The sequence below is a fragment of the Alosa alosa genome, chromosome 17 (genome assembly GCF_017589495.1).
Source record: "Alosa alosa isolate M-15738 ecotype Scorff River chromosome 17, AALO_Geno_1.1, whole genome shotgun sequence".
NCBI lineage: Eukaryota > Metazoa > Chordata > Actinopteri > Clupeiformes > Clupeidae > Alosa > Alosa alosa.
The window spans coordinates 20315766-20337754 of NC_063205.1; the positions used below are offsets into that span (position 1 = coordinate 20315766).

The 21989-nt window shown below is 47.7% G+C and overlaps 2 protein-coding genes across 2 annotated transcripts in view; both read right to left on the reverse strand.

Annotated features, from left to right (window-relative positions):
* Positions 1 to 1333: 1333 nt before the first annotated feature.
* On the reverse strand, positions 1334 to 7694 carry adamts1 (ADAM metallopeptidase with thrombospondin type 1 motif, 1). Its single transcript, XM_048268552.1, has 8 exons — positions 6709 to 7694; positions 5435 to 5775; positions 5190 to 5322; positions 4548 to 5005; positions 4223 to 4409; positions 3923 to 4101; positions 3630 to 3805; positions 1334 to 3499 (listed from the first exon to the last, which is right to left on the reverse strand). The coding sequence occupies exons 1-8, from the start codon at positions 7310 to 7312 to the stop codon at positions 2761 to 2763; spliced, it is 2817 nt and encodes a 938-aa protein (XP_048124509.1). The 5' UTR covers positions 7313 to 7694; the 3' UTR covers positions 1334 to 2760.
* A 4305-nt stretch (positions 7695 to 11999) lies between these two features.
* LOC125310835 (A disintegrin and metalloproteinase with thrombospondin motifs 5) overlaps positions 12000 to 21989 on the reverse strand; it is a 22674-nt gene continuing 12684 nt past the window's right edge. Inside the window, 7 exon segments of the mRNA XM_048268565.1 lie at positions 12000 to 14777; positions 14779 to 15203; positions 15205 to 15310; positions 16066 to 16241; positions 16561 to 16736; positions 18669 to 18852; positions 21824 to 21989. The exon segment at positions 21824 to 21989 is cut by the window's right edge and continues 118 nt beyond it. Of these exon segments, the coding sequence (XP_048124522.1) occupies positions 14627 to 14777; positions 14779 to 15203; positions 15205 to 15310; positions 16066 to 16241; positions 16561 to 16736; positions 18669 to 18852; positions 21824 to 21989 (1384 nt within the window). The 3' untranslated portion in view covers positions 12000 to 14626.

A 21989-nucleotide genomic window follows, 5' to 3' on the forward strand; every position in this document is an offset into this window, starting at 1 on the left:
GAGCATCTGCTTAGCCGGCCTTCTATCGACACTAAGTATAAGTAAATATATATACTTTTTTGATCCTTCAGCCATGCCTATAAGGGTTCGAACCGGCAACCCTCCGGTAACAAGTCCAAAGCGCTAACCAGTAAGCCACGGCTGCCCTAAGAGGTCACAGTCAAGGCGTTTTGTGTCTGTGAGTCCTTGTTGATGATATGATGTGCCCAGCCCAATACTCTTTGTTCCAGTGATAGTTTTGGGATCATCAAAAAGTCTCATCTGTTTACCATGTATTTAACTAGTCAGTTCTCCTTACAGAGTTGTATAATGTTCATTGTCTTTCTTATTATTCTGTTAAATTCTATTCAGTCTATTACTAATATTGTTATCTTTAATGTAGACTATATGACTACTTTAAACTGTTAATTTTATTTGTTAATGTAATGCTTATTGAAGTCATTGTAAGTTGCTTCAAACAAAAGCGTCTGCTAAGAACTAAATACATAAAAATCACTTCCCCATCTTCCACAGGTATTCTTATGAGAGGTGTTTGGCATTGGATATTTATCACAAAGTGTATGACCATCAATCTGTTGCTACAGAAACAATAATTGTCAGATTTGTTTGTTTCACTAACCTTTAACCTCCTCTCTCTCTCCCTCTTTCTCTATCTGCCCCCCTCTTTCTGAGTGTGTGTGTGTGTGTGTGTGTGGGTGGGTGGGTGTGTGTGTGTGTGTGTAGGTTAGAGGGAGTCTGTGAAATATCTTCAGTCAGCAGAAGTGGGTGAGTAAAGGGCCTGTGAAGCATTCCTCTCATGAGTGGAACCATTGTTTAGAGCATCTGCTGTGAAGCTGGCTCTCCTGGTTTCACTCAATTATGCCAATCGCCATGGCTTTTAAAACCATAATTACAGATTACTGACTTCCTGTTGGTCCTCCTCAGGGGAGGAAACCCAGAGGCAGGTCTGGACACCCACCACCCAGTGGAGAAAATGTGTTACTGCGGTCAGCTTATAATGCAGCACCGTGCTCTCAGCAGGTCTTCAAGGACATCTGTATTTCTATGAAGCTTTCTTTTCCCACCACTGTTTGGAAAGTCAATGTAGGCCTGTGTGCTGCAGCATACTAATCTATGTGTGTCGGTATTAGTTATTACTTTTTAAGCATTTTCATGTGTTGTATGATTGTATTGGTTTTCTGTTGTGTGTGGAGTGATGTGTGAAAATGACTATCCCTAGGGAACATTAAAAAAATGTGTCTGTCTATCTTATGTATTCATTTAGATGATGTGGTATAAACATCTGATTGGGAATTAGTTGATAAAGAATAAGTGAGCACTTGTGACAACAGTCCATGGGTCAATTTGATACTTTATTTATAAACCTAAGACCATATATATCAGACAGTATAAATACTCTATAGACTCTACACCCCTCTGTTATTTCAATAATAATAACAAATAAAAAATACAATAATAATAAAAGCCACAAGATTATATTAAACAGGCTGTACAAAAATAAATAATGTTTGGATATTCTGTACAAAAACACCTAATAAAAAAAAACAAAAAAACAAACCAAAGGCACAGACCTTCTTAGAAGGTAGGAGAGACTTACTTATGAAGTATTATCAGGAGAGAAGTCCCTCAGTACATCTCCGCACTCATACACACACATACAAATAGTACTACACACTCCTGCTAAGGCACTGGAAAAAAAAAACTATCTTTGGTCTTTCTCACTCCCCGTAGTTGTCCCTCCCCTCTTTATGCCACCTCCCTCCTGGCAAGACTAGGCTTGGAAATGGGAGGGATGTCATTTTGCACCCTTCCTCCCAGAATCTTCCAATATGATGGGTAGCTTGTGAATGTTAAACAGCAAAGAAAAACATACTTTTTTTTTCTTTTCTTAAAATAGCAGCGTATGCAACAGGAACGGAATGGACACTTCAGAGAGCTTGACAATGTAGTATTGAAATTTAAATAGGTGTGAAAAACGTTAAGTTGTGTTGCTTTTAATGTGTACGATGATTGATAGCATCCTTTGACTCTCCCCCTCCTCCTCCTAAGATACCTGCTGTGGAATGTCTTCAGACAAGTCCAGAGAAGATTTGACACACCAGTATAGCCAAATTCCAAACTTCTATGCTCACTTCTTTTAAGGTGTCCTTTTCGGTTGAATTCCTGCATTTCCCTCGGTAACATTCTCTCCTTCCTCAATAACTCCTCTGCGCTAATTTAAAATAAATCTGTCTGTCCAGTCCAGCTCGAACAGAATATATAAACATGACTACACACATACACATGAGAACATGCATGCATACATTAGCACATGCACACATACACACACACACACACACACACACACACACACACACACACACACATTAACACATGTATGATGTTGGCACAGGAAACAGCACACCTGGGGAAGAGACAGGTCTGCTCCTCAGGCTTTTCCTATTTCCATCACCTCGGTAATGCTATGCCAATCTGTGCCATATGGCATGGAATAAAGGTGGAGGGCAAAAGAGTCTGACCGTGCCAAGTGTTTGTGTGCTGAAGATCTGGCAGTGTCTCTTAGCATTTGTCCATTGCCAGGATTACCAGGATGCCAACAAGACAGCCTCTTTAACCACTGCACTCAAGGCTGGTCTGCAGTCATTGCCAAACAGGGTGGGGGGACTCTACTGAATCCCTTTAAAGCCTGCATTCGTTAGGGAAAACTGGCTCAGGCTATCGGAGCGGCTGTTCGAAATGGCAGGGCCCAGATGCACGGTCCTAGCAGGCGCTCTGGTTGCACAGGTCAAGCAGGGGCCGCGGCCTGTCTTTGGCATTGCAGCTCTCGTTGGGCAGTGTCCGGCCGTCGTGCCCCACACAGCGCAGCATGCGCTTGCGGAAGCCCCTGCCGCACGTCTTGGAGCAGTTGGACCACTCGCCCAGCAGCCAGGAGGGGCAGGGCTGGGTGGAGCAGGAGCGGGTGGCGGCCGGCCGGAGCTCCTCTGGGCAGTCGCGCGACTGGCGCCCGTGGGTGTCCAGACATAGCACCTCGCGCTGCTGCGTGCCGCTGCCGCAGGTCTGCGAGCAGGGCCCCCACTCACGCAGGGTCCACTCGGCCCCGCCAACCTCCCGGATGGCGTTGATGGACGGCCGGTTCTGGGAGCCTCCTGAGGAAGGCCCAGCGGAAGCGGGACGCGGGGTGAAGTAGCTGTACTTGACCCGCGGTCTTGGCGACTCACCCACGGACAGCACCTGGATGGTCAGGGGCTCGGGCAGTGGAGAGAAGCTCCGTAGACGCTCCAGGGGGGCGTATGAGCCGCTGTAGCGTAGCAGCAACCCCCGCAGGGAGATGTCTGTCTCGAGCGTCGTCAGTTTGTAGTCACCATTCAGAAGGTAAGTGCCGTCCTGACGCTTGACTGCCAGGTAGCTGTTGTCACTACCACGGCTGCCAGGGCTACGTTGTTTGACATCCACCAGAGTAGCACCAGCAGGGATAGTCACGACATCCTGATAACCAGGCCTGGAAAAGACAAAAAAAAATTTATTAGCATGTTAAGTAACATGTGGAACTACTTTAGCTCTTATACGATGAATGCTATAATCTCATTGAGATCCTTCAGAAAGTTCTAAAATGACAGAGTGACTCTCACCTTGCACGATCCAAAGAACCAGACACCTTCTTGCATGTGGACCCATCACCACCACAGACACCGCACTTATCAAAGCGCTTGTTAGAGCCGATGATGCGATCGCAGCCTGCCTTGACACACTGGCCTTGCACGCACACTGATGTCGAGTCTGGGGTGCAGGGAGTGCCATCAGCCACCTGGGGGCGATAGAGAGAAGCTACCGTTATTCTCTGGACCTCATCCAGCTCAAGCGGTTTTAATGATGGTGGTATCAGATTCAAAACAACAAACCAGGTGGTCCAAAGTGAACCTACCTTAGGTTTCAGGATGAAGAAGTAGCCTGTTCCCTTAGCCCGGCACACCAGCTTACAGCGGTCTTTGGGTGACACTCCGGCATATTTCGGCACCCACTCAACTCCCCCACTTGATCCGAATGACACCTGGGAGGAGATATCATTGTGGGCCAGACACTGCTCTTCGCGGAATGACAAACCTAAACAGAGGAAGGGGGCAAAAAAGTTAAGAAGAGTGAGTCTTAGTTTAGCTTAACTGGAGTTCAAGGTTGCTATCATCAACATAATTGTGAATGTGAATGATGGTGAAGGTTCTCTTACCATTGCTATCAGGGCAGGTCTCAGTGTTGCAAGAACGATACTGGATCCTTTTGCCTTCACAGTATTTGCCTCCATTTTTGGGTATGGGGCTGTTGCAGTCGCGGAAGGAATACTGCACGCCACCTCCACAAGTACGCGAACACTCGCCCCACGGGCCCCAAGTACCCCAACCACCATTGACTGGAGTCTGAGAGAGAGAACAAGAGAGAAACAGGATCAGTCAGGATCAGAGATTAGAACACCAGTCAGATGATCCAACAACACAACTTCCCCAACATTACCAGTGAGTCTGTAAGACAACAAAAAGCCCATCATCGATGCTCACCTGGTGTCTGGCTGCTTCACTCGTGCTGAGACACTGGCCGGCCAGGCAGTAGCTGTCACGTCCGCAGGGCGTGCCGTCGGCCCACGGGAAGTTCTTTGTCTGGCACACCAGCAGGCCATTGGCAGTGGTGACCGTGCACCACAGTGCGGCACATGTGGTGCTCAGGTCGGGACAGTGCTGGGACTCTTCGCCGAACGTCAGGCGGCACTGGCGATCTGCATCGTACAGGGTGCCTGGCAGGGCCTGGGGCAGCTGCTGGGGCTTCTGGGGCTTGTCCAGGAGGCACTGGCCATGGCCATTGTCCAGAAAGGAGGTGATCATCAGGGCACTGCACGGGGACCAGGGCCGCAGCTGGTCCAGGTTGGAGAGGGTGGACGCCATCATGTGAGAGCTCCAGTGGTCACCGTTGACACTGGCACACTGTTTGGCATCATCATGGGGCATGTTGAAAACATGACCTGCAGAGGGGAACATTGACACAAATGTCAGTTAGATATAGTCAGTATTATATATTAATAGATTCATAAATTGTGTTGGAATGGAGTTTATACATATATACATAGTTAATTGAAACAATTTGAATGACTTTGTAGGCTACAGTGTGGTTTACTACAGTGTTATGTCTACATTGGTGTCACTTACCAAGTTCGTGTGCCACAGTGAAGGCTGCCTGTAGTCCATCATCCTCAATAATGGAGCAACTTCTATCCGGGTCACACACAGTGCCCACATCTGCCATACCTAGAGTGTCACAGGAGTGGGCGCCACACAAATCCTACAGAGCACCAAGAAGACAGAACACACTTTAGCAACACTCTTTCACACATCTCATCATTTCAAGGTTCTGTTCCGTATCTTAGAGGTAAGGAAGAATGGCTGATGTTTACCTGTCTGGTGAACAGCACCGCTGTGTCGTAATGCTCAGGGTTGTGGTCACTGGCCGGGTTGTGCTGCCGTTGCCACTGGCAGAAGTTCCTGAGCGTCAGCGCGGCGTTGGATGAGACGTCTGGTCCGTGCTGCTCGTCGTACACCACGAGAAGCTTCACCACGGCCAGAGTGATGGAGTTGTGGATGGTGGGGTGGCGATAGAGGCGCGATGCTACCGCCATGATGGTCATGAGGTATGGCTTCAGGCCCGCGCCATGGAACTCCGCCATGGACTGGTCAGCCACCAGCATGATTTCGACATAGCGAGGGGTGGACACGAATCGCCGGGAACGATGGTGCGCTGTAAAAACACAGAAGGAAGACAAGATGCAGCCTGGTTAGATATCAACTAAGTTCAACATAAAATAGTACATAGAAATATTTATTACATTCTTAATAAATCTAATCTATGAGTGTTTCATCATAGCAATGTATGTCTGAAGAAAGTCCGAGGCTGAGTTTCAGGTTGTTCTACGCTGACAAACGTAACATGACTCAGCCCCACAGTCCGTCCCGCCTCCTCGAAAAAAAACCCAGCATTTTCTGTCTGACCTTCTCTGGTAGGAAATTTGGCGGAAAAGGCTGTCCGCAATCCCCTGGCAAAATATGTCTGACGGAGGCTGTGAGACGCAACGTGCGGTACCAGGAGACGACTCCACACGTCTTTACGAATCCCAGACCTCCCTCCCTTCGATCCACCCCGCCCCTTACCACTGTTACCTCTCCTCCCCCTGATCCTGCGTATACGGATGGAGAGCTGAACCCTCTCCCCGTTAACCCTCCCCAGACCTCAACCCAAAAATCACTAGCCGAATTACCGAGTTCCTTCTGATAGCCTCAAGGCGCTGGCCTGCAATAGATTGACCTGTAAAACGATCTGGGCAACAGTTTGGAGTCTGAACAAACTTTTCGTATATTTCAAATTGTGATGGGAGGTAAAATAAAATGTGACCGCTGTCGGCGCTTTGCACGGCGCGTACGCCATACTCCGGGATATTACATCTTTAGAAGTTAATTTCATGCGTCAAAAAGCACGTGATAAGGCCATGTCAATGAGTGCATGCCGTGAGGGGAAACGGACAAAAAAGAGAAACTTTCACGAAAAGCAGATCCAGATGTCATTTGGAATAGCCTTTCGTCATACGCTTTACTTTTCCACCATAATTCATCGAACCTCACACATAATAAAAACTTTCTATCCGACATTTGCTTCATGTTATTAAACGGCATTTACCTTTTGAATCAGAGTTTGAGTCCAGATTCATGGTATGCTTCTCTGGGCTCTCCTTGACCCGTTCCTCCTCCTCGTTAACGCCACATTTAGAGCTGCCCTCCTCGGCCATGAACCCCCTGCTCCGGCGCTGGATAACGTGAAGATCCTCATCTGTGGGCTCGGTGACTGCGCTGCCATTGAGTGGCCGGATGAAGTACTCTTGGCCATTCAGGTAGAAGCCGCCTTGAAGTCCTCCGCACAGATTAAGCGCAGCGGCGGAGTTGGCATCGCCATTGACCGTTCCTGAGAAAAAGCACCGTGCCTCCGCTCCACTGTCAGACTCCGGTTGCGGGGTCGAACCAGGATTACCCACCACATGGAAGACAAACCCGGGCGCCAGGAATGTGTGGTCCGGCTCTAGCTCCAAGACCATCTGCTCGCCAAACACGTCCAAACGATAGATGCGTTTTTCTGACTCCTTCTCTTGCGCCTCGACGTTAAGGGTCCGACTTAGATCCGGGTCGAGCCGAACCGGCACCACCGTACTCTCCTCAAACGCGTTGCGCCCGGCGCTAACGCAAATAGTACACAGCAAAGAGATCGCCAAAGGCGCAAACCCCATCATATTCCTCTTGAATCCCAAAATGGGAAAATAACCTTTTACTGAATGTAAAGTTGCAGCGAAAATCCGTGTAAAGTTTGCAACTATTTGCAAAAATATCTTGTGCAGTGAGTGCCCAAAACTATCTTAAAAATAAGAAGAGGAAAAATACTAAAATTCACCTAAATCCAGTGCAAAACAAAATTTAATATCACTGCTGACTGTGGCTTCAGAATGCAATAAATAAAAATGCAACATAAAACGTAATGAACAGTCACGCTCCGCATTCAAAAGTTACAGATTCCAGACCGAACTATTAGGAGCGTCTCTGTCTCCTTAGAATATTTGTCAGCTGTTAAAGTCTGTCTTTCGGGACAGTGCGGTCCAGCTGTCTTTTTCTCTCTGCTCTCCTTTCCCCTTATAAGAAATTCGGACCCCGGCTTCCTATATATTCCCCCGCCCGGGACCGCCCTTTTCTCGGGCGCCTTTGATCTCACACAGCGAGATCTTGTGCGCAACAAAACGCGGCACTGCTTGGCACTTGGCCATACGAATCAATCACACCGGACTGGGACGCACAGAGCAGCCCCCACCCCACGCCCCCCCCACCCACAACTCTCTCTTGTACTGGCCAGAGGGTGGGATTATCTCCTGTTCTTTATTCTTCTAATGTTAACTTGTATGTGTCACTTTAGGGCTTCGGAAATTGTTACATTTCTTGCCTCGTCCTCCTCAGATTGTCCCAATTCAATCTATCTCGTGTTTATTATTTTGTGGGGGCACAATATATTTGTTATACAGATGCTAAGAATAGGTCGAAGATACCACCGAGATAATTATAGTATACCAGGTTTGTCAAACCAGGCTGGGCAAGCGGACATCCCATCGTGGCTGTATGCGTTGGTCGGCGGGGATAATAGGGACTGATAGCCTGGATAGAGTAGTCTGTTTCTGAGACTTGTTATTAAGGTGGAACTAGCTCTGTAGCGCCCACTTCCCTGTGCACTGCACAGGGAGGCGCCCCTCTCAAAATCTGATCCCTTACCCCGTGCACCCGGTGCAGCTGAAACATTTCATATGACAGGGCCGTAGTTAGCGAAGACCCTTCACAAACGAACCAATTTGCTCCTCTCCCTGTGGCCAATCCACATTGTTTTTGGAAACATTTGTCATTGTGTGTGTGTTTGTGTGTGTGTGTGTGTGAGAGAGAGAGAGAGAGAGAGAGAGAGAGAGAGAGAGAGAGAGAGAGAGAGAGAGGAACATACCGTACAAGAACAAAATAAAACATCACAGATCAATTGGAACAGACTTTTACATAACAAATGGTTGCAAAGCGTGCCAGTACCTCTACGTTGAGTGGGATGGTTTCGCTCTTCTGTCAGCCTCTCTCAGTTCTTTCTCATAGTCAGCGATAACTCTTAACACACATAATGAAAATCCTCAAGTGGGGGCAAGGTTCGCTGTTAATTGAAAATGGTGCCTAATGATGCGAAACTGATGCAAATTATGCGCAATTCAGTGACCAAACGACCAATTAATATTACGGTTAACTTTAATAATAGGAATAGCGAGAGAGGTATTCTGAGAAGTCCAGCGCAACAGAGACTCAGAAATCATAGACCACCTTAAATTCAGCAGGCTTTATCCCAAGGATGTGTTGCAAATACATTCGTCCACATGGGTGCAGTCAAGCTCCACCATTTTTGTCGATGCCTTAGCTGTCCCTTCACTGAAGGATAAGGATGACACCAAATATGAATGAGATTTAATAGCCGTTATTGGAGCTAAGATCTTTGCACCTAAATACTCATCCAATGCAGCACGTTGTAATGTTTATCACAATTTCATTCGAGCATATAATAAGTCAATCTGAATAAAGCTAAAGATCCAGAAAATGTATTATAGATATGACCAAAGGGTGGCAGTGCAACACAACTGTTGACTAGAAATTAATTTGTCAGCGGAGGATGTGTGATTCTCGTAATATGAATCATCATGGTAAAGGGCCGAGTCCAGGGTGATACTAAGTGGAAAGATTTGTTATGTCTCTGGGGTTTCTTATTCTGAGCAAGTTTATGGCTTCCTGTGAATTCGGCTATTGACCCTGTCTGGTCGAAAAGAGATGAAGAGAGTTTTCAGAAATGACACCATGTAATTAGATGTGTGTGAAAGAGGGGATTGTCCTGATGTATCTGCATAAACTCTGTCTCTCCCCCCCCCCCTCTCTCTGTCTCTTGTTCCTGTGATGACCGTTACCTCTAGAAGGTACTGGGACAGGACAAAATTATATAGCACCCTCACTGCAAAGGAGGGAAACAATACCATTTTTCCATGCAGTTGTTTAAATTTAGTTTGTTAAATGGCTACCCATTGTAGTTTATATTTAGTTTTCTTGTTTTTGGAAACTGACATTTTATTCTTTCACAGCTATAGTTTTTTTTTTCTGTCGTCTTCATTAGCTCTGTTTGTGGCAGAGCAGAGGGTGAGTTTCAGGCCAATATTGTATCATCCCTCAGCCCAAGGTATGTTCATGGAAATAACTTGCATGATCTCAGAAATGTGATTCATTTACGTTGAGACTGACTGAGTATGATTAAACAGACTGCTTAATTGCCGAAAAGTTAAACCCTCAGGACATTTTGATCCATTAAAGGTAGGCAGACTCAGGGTTTTGAAATTCTAATGTTAACTTGTATGTGTCACTTTAGGCCTTAGATTGTCCCAATTCAATCTATCTCGTGTTTATTATTTTGTGGGGGCACAATATATTTGTTATACAGATGCTAAGAATAGGTCGAAGATACCACCGAAATAATTATAGTATACCATGGTTTGTCAAACCAGGCTGGGCAAGCGGACATCCCATCGTGGCTGTATGCGTTGGTCGGCGGGGATAATAGGGACTGATAGCCTGGATAGAGTAGTCTGTTTCTGAGACTTGTTATTAAGGTGGAACTAGCTCTGTAGCGCCCACTTCCCTGTGCACTGCACAGGGAGGCGCCCCTCTCAAAATCAGAGGGTGAGTGAATGTGTGATTACAGTTTGTATGGACCGGTAGCATCTTCCAAAAGGGAGAACCATAACGGGGACTGTGTGGAGAGTGTGTCGGACTTCCATTTCCGGGGAGTCCACATGACAGATGGCCTGACCTGGGGCGCAAACACTGCTGTGCAGGTGAAGAAGGCCCAGCAGAGACCCAACTTTCTGCTGGTAGCCTTCTATCGCTGTTCCATAGAGAGCATCCTCACTTACAGCCTATGTGTGTGGTTCAGTTGCACAGAAAAAAGCACTCCAGGGGGTCATTAAGGTTACTTTAAGAAGATCGTCCTCATCCCTCTTTGGAAGAACTATACAGTTCCCGTTGCCTTAGGAAAGCACAAAACATTGGATGTGGATGTGTAGGTGTGATTGTTGTCTTATGTGTTTCTTCTTATTATTGTTTTTGTTGTTTGTTTTTGTTGTTTGCATTGTATTTGCACTAAGGATGGCACTTCAACTTCGTTGTACACTGTGACAAATAAAGACATTCTATTATATCTATTCTAGAAGCTGGAACAAGAAGAGGTGGTTTGGACGAGAGTAGTAATTGATTATTTTGGGTGCGTTCAGAGTACAGAGAGTGGACTGGAGGGATATCACAAACAATTATGTCCGAGGCTTTGATGACAACCCTCACTAATTACCTTGTGGTGCGACTGTCTAAGGCCTGCACTGGACAGGTGATGGACGAGGTGATGATGCTCTCTATGATGCACCAACAGGTGTTTGCCCACATGGAACTTCTTCAGTTGAATAAGGAAGTAGTCTTTGTTATGCCTTTTTGATTATGTGAGCGCATGGTGTTTATTTCCCATTTCAAATTGTTACTGATGTACAAGCAACAATTTGAAATGGGAAAACTTAACTGTGTAAGTTTACCACTATTTAATGGCAGTCTACATATTCATATAGAAAGTATTTTAATAATATTACTACCATTGTAATAACTGACATTGGTGCCTGATACCATTTCAATACATGTCACTGAAACACCCGTAGACATCTCACTATTGCAGCGCCCTCTAATGGATCTGTATGGAGCTCACCCCCACCGATGACTTTTCTGTGCTGTATGAGACTACAGTGAAGTGACATTGAAGTGTACATTGATTTACATATATTAATTTAGCAAACACTTTTTTAACTTTCATGTCAATTATATTACAAGGGCCATTGTCCCTGGAGCAACACAGAGATACTGTAAGTGCTTTGCTCAAGGGCACAGCGGTGGAAGCACACTAGCCCAGCTCCTTAGCTTCTACACTACCACTGCCCCATTAATGATACAGTCTCACAGAGATTACAGTGAAGTGATTTCAAAACCAATGCAATTTTACAGGTAGCTAGCATCCTAAAATTCACTTGATGGTATAGCTGTGTATAGGAGACATTCCATGCCAACCACCCAGGCCATACACTATTTCCTTGTTGTGCAGAAAATAATGTAATCATTATTTAACATGAACATTTATCTAACATGAATTTTACCAAATATTCAGCCTTCTGCCATGGGTACTGTTGATGGTAAATCTGTTGCCTGTTAACCAGTTAGCTTGCTTCTTTACATATTGCAGGTTTTATGCCACAATTGGGCTAAGTGGTATGCAGGTGTGCTTGTGCTTGTGCCCCCCCCCCCTGTAAATGAGAGAAAGAGACGGGTGGGAAGACAAGGTGCATTCAGTGGTATGTTTAATCAAACCAAGTCATAAAGAAAGACCCAGGCATCAGACGCCTCACAGATCCAATTGAGTTCGAAGCACTTGAGTGTAAAAAATGGCTTTCAGATGATTGTTTCCATGTACAATCGAGAGAACGGTAGGTAGGATGGAGGGATGCATGGATGAGGAGAAAGGAAGGATGGATGGGTGGATGAAGGATTGATGGAATAATACTTGTCCTAAACACACCTTGTCAAACAGAAGAATAAATTGTAGACATTTAAATATAGATTTTTTTTATATACACATGGTCATACAAATAACTGGGGAAAAAACAAAACAAAAAACAAAACAACACTATTTTCTTTAAAAGGAAATAATCTGCTCAGTCATAGTCCTAGTTAAATAGTACTTATCATACAAAATGACCCATAATAATAAATAGATTCAGCATGTTTTTTTTTTATCTTTCACATACCAGTTTACAAACAATAAATTATAAATTCAGTGCCGTGTTTGCGGTGGTCTGAGCAGAAGAGAGAGAGATAGAAAGAGAGAGAGAGAGAAAAGTAAGAAGACATTGAATACTTTGAGTTTAGGAAAGCTACACTTCTGTGTGTGTGTGTGTGTGTGTGTGTGTGTGTGTGTGTGTGTGTGTGTGTGTGTGTGTGTGTGTGTGTATGGTCATGTGGGACAGGCATTTGTTCAGTTATATGTCTAAAGGTCTAGGGAGTAGATGAGGTTGTGAATTGCCCTTGTCTTTATGTGACTGCATGGCATTCAAACTGGCTGTACTCAGGCGGACCCCAAGGCTGTGGTCTAGGCGGGGTTTAGACCGCCTATGGGGTCTGTGAATAATTAAGGCTTCGAAATTCAAGGTGAGACTGCACACCCACCACCCACCTTCTACACACACACACACACACACACACACACACACACACACACACATTACACTACAGGTAATACAGAATGCTATACGGTGCTGGAGTAAGCCGCTGTTCTTTCTCAGTTTACAGTGGTGGTTCACCCCCTCTGACAACTGCCTTAATCTGGATGTCAGATATGTGTATTCTTTATTTTGCATGTACGATAAGAGTTACATGTTATCTCTAGTCCAGACACATACCTTTATTAGGCTACTGTTATTATGCTTAGGATCTGTGCACTTCTGAAAAGGGCATCATAATATCCAGTTACTGACTGTGAGCATGTGTGTGTGTGCATATGTGTGTGTGCGTGTGTGTGTGTGTGTGTGTGTGTCCTTATGGTATTTGTTTTCTGTGTTTAAATGTCTTTAGCTTAAAATGTCCATTTCAACAAAGAGGAGTTGACTGTGGAGAGGATCAGAGTGAATGAGGAATGACAAAGTAGAGAGAGAGAGAGAGAGAGAGAGAGAGGGAGAGAGAACGAGAGAGAGGGAGAGAGAGACTGAGGAGTAATTGGACCTGTTTGACAGGATAGGTTCCCCTCATGCTGTGCTTTGCGAGTTTTTAGGGCACACATTGTCAATTTAAGACAAGCAGACGGACATACATTAGAACCATGGAAACTGTTTTACAAATGGTAGCACCCCCCCCCTCCTGGGTTCCCATGGCAACACATATGAAACTGCACCAAGTGTCCTTCCGAAGAGTCCAAAAGCAAAAAAAAGTTAACAAAAAGAACACAACACAAAAAACAAAAAACATTTTAATTCACTCATTCACACAATGCACACACACACACACACACACACACACACACACACACACACACACACACACACACACAAACTGGTGGTGGAACTGTATTGTACACACTGTCAGGCTTCTCATTTCCCAAACACAGTCTCTGAGGAGGAGAAGACACACACACCCACACACATGTACACACACACACACACACACACATGGCCTGACAAGCCCCCAGTGTCCATCCAGGGTAAGCAGCAGTACTCACGTCAGTGCTGCTCCCCTGTGGTTGTAGTTCAGCAGCTCTGGACTGCTTCTGTGTCCCCCATGGTCCCTGACACACACTTGGTCTGTGCTGGGCAGTTCGGCCGACCGACCACACATACACACATACACACACACACACACACACACACACACACTGTGCCCAGTCACAGTTCAAACCCCTGGCGTCCAGGGCAGTGGCTCAACCTCAAACACCAGCAGACGTGCTATATGAGAAGAATGGCCAGCGCTTCAAGTTTTGCTCTGAAGACGGACGGAGAGAGAAGAGGAATATTCTGGACTGCGTGAGAGAGGGGGCGGGGCATGGCGTTCAGGAAGAGGAAGTGGCTTTGGGGACTTATGATGGGGGGCGGTGGGACAAGAGGAGAGGGGAGGGACAGACCCAGGCAAAAAAGGAGGGGCTTCTTAAAGCAGTTACAGGCACGCCTCCGGAAAAATCTCAATAGCGTTTGTTCAAGCTGCGGAAAAGCTCAAATGGAAGGCAGGGGTCAAGCCAAGTGACCTCTGGTAGTCTGTGGCACCGTCCAGGAAGAGGCCGAGGGAGAGTATGTGTGAGTGTGTGAGAGAGAGAGAGAGAGAGAGAGAGAGAGAGAGAGAGAGAGAGAGAGAGAGAGAGTGCTCCAATGCCCTTTCTTACTCTCCTCTCCTCCCTTTTTGTCTGTCCCCCTAAGGACCAGGGCTCCTCAGCACTTCTTGATCAGGCAGTGTTTGAAGGCCGAGGGCCGGGCGTTGAGTGGGCAGCCCTTGGCCAGCCGGCCCTGCGAGTCCTTGCACTGGACGGTGCGGCTCTGCCAGCCTGTGTCGCACGATCCATGCTTGCAGCAGCTCATCCACGCCCGCCACCCACTGCGCCCGGCGAGGGCGGGGAGCCGCTGGGCCGGCCTCGAGGAGGAGGGCCAGGCGCCACCGAGCCGATACCGCCGTTGGCACTGCCAACTCCGCTCCCGGGGACTCCGCCGCTGCCACCGCCGAAGACGACGGCGTCCCCTCACCGTTGGACCCCAGCGACGCCGACCACCCCTGCCGTGGCATGAAGAAGCTGTAGCGAATGTCCAGCGGCTTCTTGCTGTCCGTGGCCAGGATCTGGACGGTGACGGCCTCGCGCAGCGCGCCGGGCCCCATGCTGTGCAGCTCCTCGTCGCGCTGGCTCCAGCCGCTGTAGTTGAGCACGCTGCCGTTGAGCGGGATGATGGTCTCGCTGGTGGAGATCATGAACTTGCCGTTGAGCAGGTATTCGCCGCCCGCTGGGCGGTATATGGGGCCAGATGCATGCCGTGTAAGCGCCCAGCTGACCCTTGGGCTTGTGCTGGCGCACCTTGATGTGCGTGGAGCCCTCTGGGATCTTCACCACGTCCGTGTAGCCCTTACTGTGGATGGACAAGGCAGAGAGAGAGAGTGAGTGAGGAATGGACTCACAGACAGTGTATATATTTTAAATTAAATATATTTTATGATTATATTTAATATTATATATATTATATATTAAACTTAGTTTTATATAGTGCCTTTCAAGATACCCAAAGTCGCTTAAAGGGACACCAGGCAATGTTTTCTTGTTAATTACTCATCTTCGTAAGTCGGTATATGGTTAAATGACTCATTACAGGGCGAATGAAGACGCCCCTACTGCCTGTAGGAAGAATATCCTGCTTGCAAGTTCAGTGTATCGAACTGCCGACTGAAGCAGGATCAGTTTACATCCTGCATCCACAGCACAGAGACAGGCTAACGGAACGCTAGCGATTGTTGCAAACATGTGTATAATGGCAGAGCCGGCTGATGGTTGAGTGGTTTATCTGATGGTTTAGTTATTCATTCTTTTCCTGTCTTTTTTTTGTTTGTTTGTTTTTATATCTGTTGTCTTTTGTCTTGATTTCTTGTTTGTTATACGTTGTGTGTGGACCCCAGTAAGAGTAGCTGATGTTTTCTGCATCAGCTAATGGGGATCCAAATAAAATCCTAAATCCTAAATAGTGATGACATATATGAATAGTTTTGCATAGATGGGCAAATATCGCCTCTCATGTTTTGTGTTTGTGTGTGTGTGTGTGTGTGCTGGTGTGTGTGTGAGTGTGTGTGAGAGAGAGAGAGAGAGAGAGAGAGAAAGAGATGGAGGGAGTACCTCTTCCTGGTGAAGTTGCCCATTACTTTGATACAGCTCATGCTGTCTCCTCCACAGATGCCACATTTGTCATACTGTAGTTTGGAGCCGATGATGCCATCACAGCCTGTACGGATACACTTCCCCTTCACACACACTGAGCCGCTGTACGGCCTGCACTCTGTCCCATCGGTCACCTGCATGCACACACACACACACACACACACACACACACACACACACACACACACACACACACACACACACACAGTGGAATAGAAAATAACAGTTGTTATTGCCTTCATCTTAATGTATTGCCAGAATTTTACATAAAAAAACGTTTGCACATTTAATTATTCAATCATTTCTACCCATTCTTAACTACTTCCCTGAGCTGAATCTATTCAGTGAATCATGTCACTGCACATAACCCTGCTTTTTTGGCAGGGCACACTGGGTGGGACCAATCAATTAGAGATCTGGAGTGTAATTAACAGAGCAGGCAGTATTGATTACCCTCTGGGAGAACACCACGTAGTAGCCTGTGCCCTTGGCCCGGCATGTCAGCTTGCACACGTCTTTGGGCAGGACGCCGGCGAACTTGGGTACCCACTCCACATGCGTCTTCACACCCTTTGGGTCTGTCTGGGGGCCGTTCCTCACCTCGCACTGTTCCTGACGGAAAGTCTTACCTGCAGATAAAATAATGTGTGTGAGGATAAATAATAATAATAAATGATAATATTTATTGTCCATAAATGTGTCTTGTGTATAGTGATTGTAATTAGGGCAGCCGTGGCCTACTGTTTAGGGCTTCGGGCTTGTAACCGAAGGGTTGCCGGTTCGATCCCCGACCCAGTAGGAAAAATGTGGGCGGGCGAAGTGGTTGAGCACTGCTCTCCCGCCCACATCCACGGCTGAAGTGCCCTTGAGCAAGGCACCTAACCCCTCCCTGCTCTCCCGTGCCCACATCCACGGCTGAAGTGCCCTTGAGCAAGGCACCTAACCCCTCCCTGCTCTCCCGTGCCCACATCCACGGCTGAAGTGCCCTTGAGCAAGGCACCTAACCCCTCCCTGCTCTCCCGTGCCCACATCCACGGCTGAAGTGCCCTTGAGCAAGGCACCTAACCCCTCCCTGCTCTCCCGTGCCCACATCCACGGCTGAAGTGCCCTTGAGCAAGGCACCTAACCCCTCCCTGCTCTCCCGTGCCCCACATCCACGGCTGAAGTGCCCTTGAGCAAGGCACCTAGCCCCCTGCTCCCCGTGCCCATCCACGGCTGAAGTGCCCTTTGAGCCGGGCACCTAACCCTCCCTGCTCTCCCCCCCCACATCCACGGGTTGAAGTGTTCTTGAGTAAGGCACCTAACCCCTCCCTGCTCTCCTCCCACATCCACGGGCTGAAGTGCCCTTGAGCAAGGCACCTAACCCCTCCCTGCTCTCCGCCCCACATCCACGGGCTGCAAGGTGCCTCTTGAGCTGGCAAGACCTAACCCCTCCTGCTCTACATCCCCTGGAAGTGCCCTGCTCTCCCGTTGCCCTATCCACCCTAGGCACCTAAGCCCTCCCTGCTCTGCCCACATCCACGGGTGAAGTGCCCCTGGGCAAGGCACCTAATCCCCTCCTGCTCTCTGCCCACATCCGGGTTGAAGTGCCCAAGGCACCTAACCTCCTCCCATCCACGGCTGGGGTGCCCTTGAGCAAGGCACCTAACCCCTCCCTGCTCTCGCCCACATCCACGGCTGGAAGTGCCCTTGAGCAAGGCACCTAACCCCTCCTGCTCTCCCCTGCCCCACATCCACGGCTGGAAGTGCCCTGAGCAAGGCACCTAACCCCTCCTGCTCTCCTCCGCCCCACATCCCGGCTGAAGGTGCCCTTGAGCAAGGCACCTAACCCCCTCCTGCTCTCATGGCTGTTGCCCCAGCTCCACTAGGTAAGTGGTTAGCAAGGCACCTAACCCGTTGTGTGTGTTTCATCATGCTGGATTGCATGACGCTCCTAACCCCCCCCCTATATGCTCTATACATCCCCGGCTAAGTGCCCGAGCCAGGGCACCTATACCCCTCCCTGCTCTTTGCCCACATCTGAGGGAAATTTGGTCTCTGCATTTATCCCAATCTGTGATTATTGAAACACACTGGCCAGCACACAGTGTAGTAAAGGCACACACTAATCAGGGCAAGAAAGAGCTGCCCTGCACAACAGCTTCACCTGGCTGTGTGTGTTTCACTAATTCATGGGGGATATGCAGTGCCAAATTTCCCTCACGGGGCACTTCAGCCGCTCTTTTGACTGGTCTGGGGATCGAACAGTGCAACCCTAATCCCAGCGCGTCCCAAGCTTCGGCGGAATTAAGTTAGGTGCCAGTCAAGAACCTCCAGCCATCTGTGAGGGATCCGGAACGCAACCCTCGGTGTGTGTGTGTGTGTGTGTGTGTGTGTGACTGTGTACTTATACATTTAAAATATAGTGCTGAAGTATGCCAATACTTGTATAGTTTGTCTGAATGATTCATGTGTGCAGGCATGCATGAGTGCATGTGTGCGTGTGTATGTGTGCGTTTACACTCATATTAGTACATGTGAGCGTCAGAGACATAAAGTGTCTCTTGGCTTGGTCCACTCACTGTTGTGGGGGCAGGGCACCACGTTGCAGGACCTGTAGATGGCCCTCTTGCCTGTGCAGTAGCGGCCGTTGTTGCGGGGCGGAGGGTTGTTGCACAGGCGCTGGGCGAACTGCACCCCGCCACCACACGAACGGGAACACGAACCCCACGGTCCCCAAGAGCTCCAGCTGCCATGGTTGGAGGCCTGAGGAAGGGATACGGTACAGAGAGAAAGAGAGAGAGAGAGAGAGAGAGAGAAAAGAGAGTAGAGAGAGAATAGTAATGCAAAGAGAAATAGGAAACAGCCAGATGGCACACGAGAGAGAGGTTTATAGAAAGGAGAGGGGGAAAAAAGAGGAAATCAGTCCAAATTTATACTTGCATGAAGGGGGGAAAAAACAATCATCACACTCTTGTGACTGGAACATGATCATGCCACCATCTAAACTCAATAAACTGGACAGGGCCCTCCCTTGAGGAAACTCAATGCTCCAGTGAGCAGGCTCAACAGAGGGTCCTTGAGAAGCGCTCCACTGCCCGACTGCCCACTGCGTCTCATGTTCAAAGCCAGTGAGATGCCCACAGCCGAGACTCTCACTGGCTCACAGTGAGTCACACACAGTAGGGCGCACAGGGGATAGTTTACATTCTCATGGGACACACGTGAAGCTCTCAACATTTCCCAGGGAAATCTGTAACTGCCTGTTGTACAGTTTGTCATGCAATATCTTCTTCACTTAGTGTATGTTTGAGTTCTGTTTATGTGTGTGTTGTGGAAAAGAAAAACACATACAGTAAAAACTTGAGCTGCAACAGTTAATCGATTCAACTACTGAACTATGTCAACAATTCACAATTAACAATTTATAGCCAACTATTTTGGTAATCAATTAGTCATTTTTCAAGGGAAATACTTCAAATTTATCTGATTGCAGCGTGAACTTGAATATTTTCTGCTTTATATAGTTACTCCTCTATGACAGTAAACTACTTTCAGTCAGTAATCACCTTTATCGTGTGGATGAAAGATAAAGATTTGGTAAACACTTTTTATCACAGTTTATTGATCAAACAACTAATTGATTAATAAAGAATGTAATCGAGAAGTTAATCGACTACGAAAATAGTTAGCTGCAGCCCTTGGATGAATGCAATACAGATTCCACTGCAAAACAACATGTATGTGTGTACGCATAAACGTCAGGGTAATTCCAACACGAAAAATAAATAAAAGCAAATAAACAAACTAAATGAGTTTGACTCATGTACTCTGTGGTTATCGCATGTGAAAGGAAACCATGCTGCCGCTGCATAAATGCCACCAAAAATGGGTTTTTGTCCATCACATAAATAAACGCCATGGTGGCAATCGGATGTTGTGCACAAGCACAACACACATTTTTCAAGCAAATATTTGTGTGTGTGTGTGTGTGTGTGTGTGTGTGTGTGTGTGTGTGTGTGTGTGTGTGCGTGCGTGCGTGCGTGCGTGCGTGCGTGCGTGTTTCTTTTTACTTGTTTGTGTCTGTGTGTGCCAGGCCATTAAAAGCCTGCACACTGTAACAAGTGAGTGAGTTAGTGCCAACCGACTGAAGTGCACCATACCCACACTCAGTAAGCAGGTGCCAGAAGACGAGAGAGACCAAGAGAGAGAGAGAGAGAGAGAGAGAGAGAGAGAGAGAGAAAGAGATAGAGTGGAAGAGAGAGAGAGAGAGAGAGAGGGGAAGAGAGAGGGGAGTGCATGGCATGGCAATCGTTGTGACAAATAGACATGCGTTGACAAACACACACTTTTGCAAATATTTGTGTGTGTGTGTGTGTGTGTGTGTGTGTGTGTGTGTGTGTGTGTGTGTGTGTGTGTGTGTGTGTGTGTGTGTGTGTGCGTAGCGCAAGGCAAGTCATTTTGTTTCTTTTACTTGTTTGTGTCTGTGTGTGCCAGGCCATTAAAAGCCTGCACACTGTAACAAGTGAGTGAGTTAGTGCCAACCGACTGAAGTGCACCATACCCACACTCAGTAAGCAGGTGCCAGAAGACGAGAGAGACCAAGAGAGAGAGAGAGAGAGAGAGAGAGAGAGAGAGAGAGAGAGAAAGAGATAGAGTGGAAGAGAGAGAGAGAGAGAGAGAGGGGAAGAGAGAGGGGAGTGCATGGCATGGCAATCGTTGTGACAAATAGACATGCGTTGACACACACACATACACCACACACACACACACACAAAGACCGCATTCTCTTTCCTGGAATAAACGTCTCCTCACACACAACGTAATGACTTGTCAGACGGTGACAGAAATACTCGCTGGCCCATGCAGAAGACCAAGGGCATTGTGGGTAAATTCCATCCGTGCTGCAGGAGGGGTGTGTGTAGGAGACAGAGAGAAAGAGAGAGAGAAAGAGAAAGAGAGAGAGAGAGCGAGAGAAGGGAAAGAGAGAGAGAGAGAAGGACATAACTAGGGCTGTGGGGCGGGCAGAGCTTTGTTGTGCTGTACTGTGCTTGCTGGTACTCGGGGGGACGGCCAGGGGCACAGACTGGGTCTGGCCTGCTGTGTGCCTCCGTTATCCAACACATCCCACAGCTCTTCCCACGTTCCTCTCCCTCCCACCCTCCCATCCCTCTCTCCGCTCCCCTCTTTCTCTCTCCTGTGGTGCGCTCCCTCTACCCCTCCTTCCTGTGCTCCCTCCATCTTTCCACCTCTCATTGCATGCCACTCTCGCTTGTCCGCTTGTCACCACTTGTAGCATTTTCCAGAGCAGTGTTGCAGCATATGGAATATGGAATATGAAAAACAATTGTGTGCTTGTTCATGTGTGCGTCCATGTGTTATGGACAAATTCATCCAACACAAATATTCCCATTCCCTCCATTTAACTTTCCATCCATTCACCCATTCCCATCCCTCTCTCTCTCTCTTTCTCTCTCTGTTTCTCTTTGAGGGCAGCCATGGCCTACTGGTTAGCGCTTCGGCACCTAACCCCTCACTGCTCCCTGAGCACCGCTGTTGTTGCAGGCAGCTCACTGTGCCGGGATTAGTGTGTGCTTCACCTCACTGTGTGTTCCCTGTGTGCTGAGTGTGTTTCACAGATTGGGATAAATGCAGAGATCATATTTCCCCTAACGGGATCAAAAGCGTATATATATACATACTATAATTATACTTCCTCCTCTTCTCTGAGTCTTACCGAGTAATGTCTCTTGCGGGTCTTGTCCACACACTTGCCCTGCAGGCAGATGCGGCCCTTGCCGCATGGGGTGCCTTCCACGGCGGGCAGCTTCTTGGTCAGGCACACCATCTGGCCCTTGCGGATGACGGCGCACCACAGGCGGGCGCACACGTCCATGCCTGGG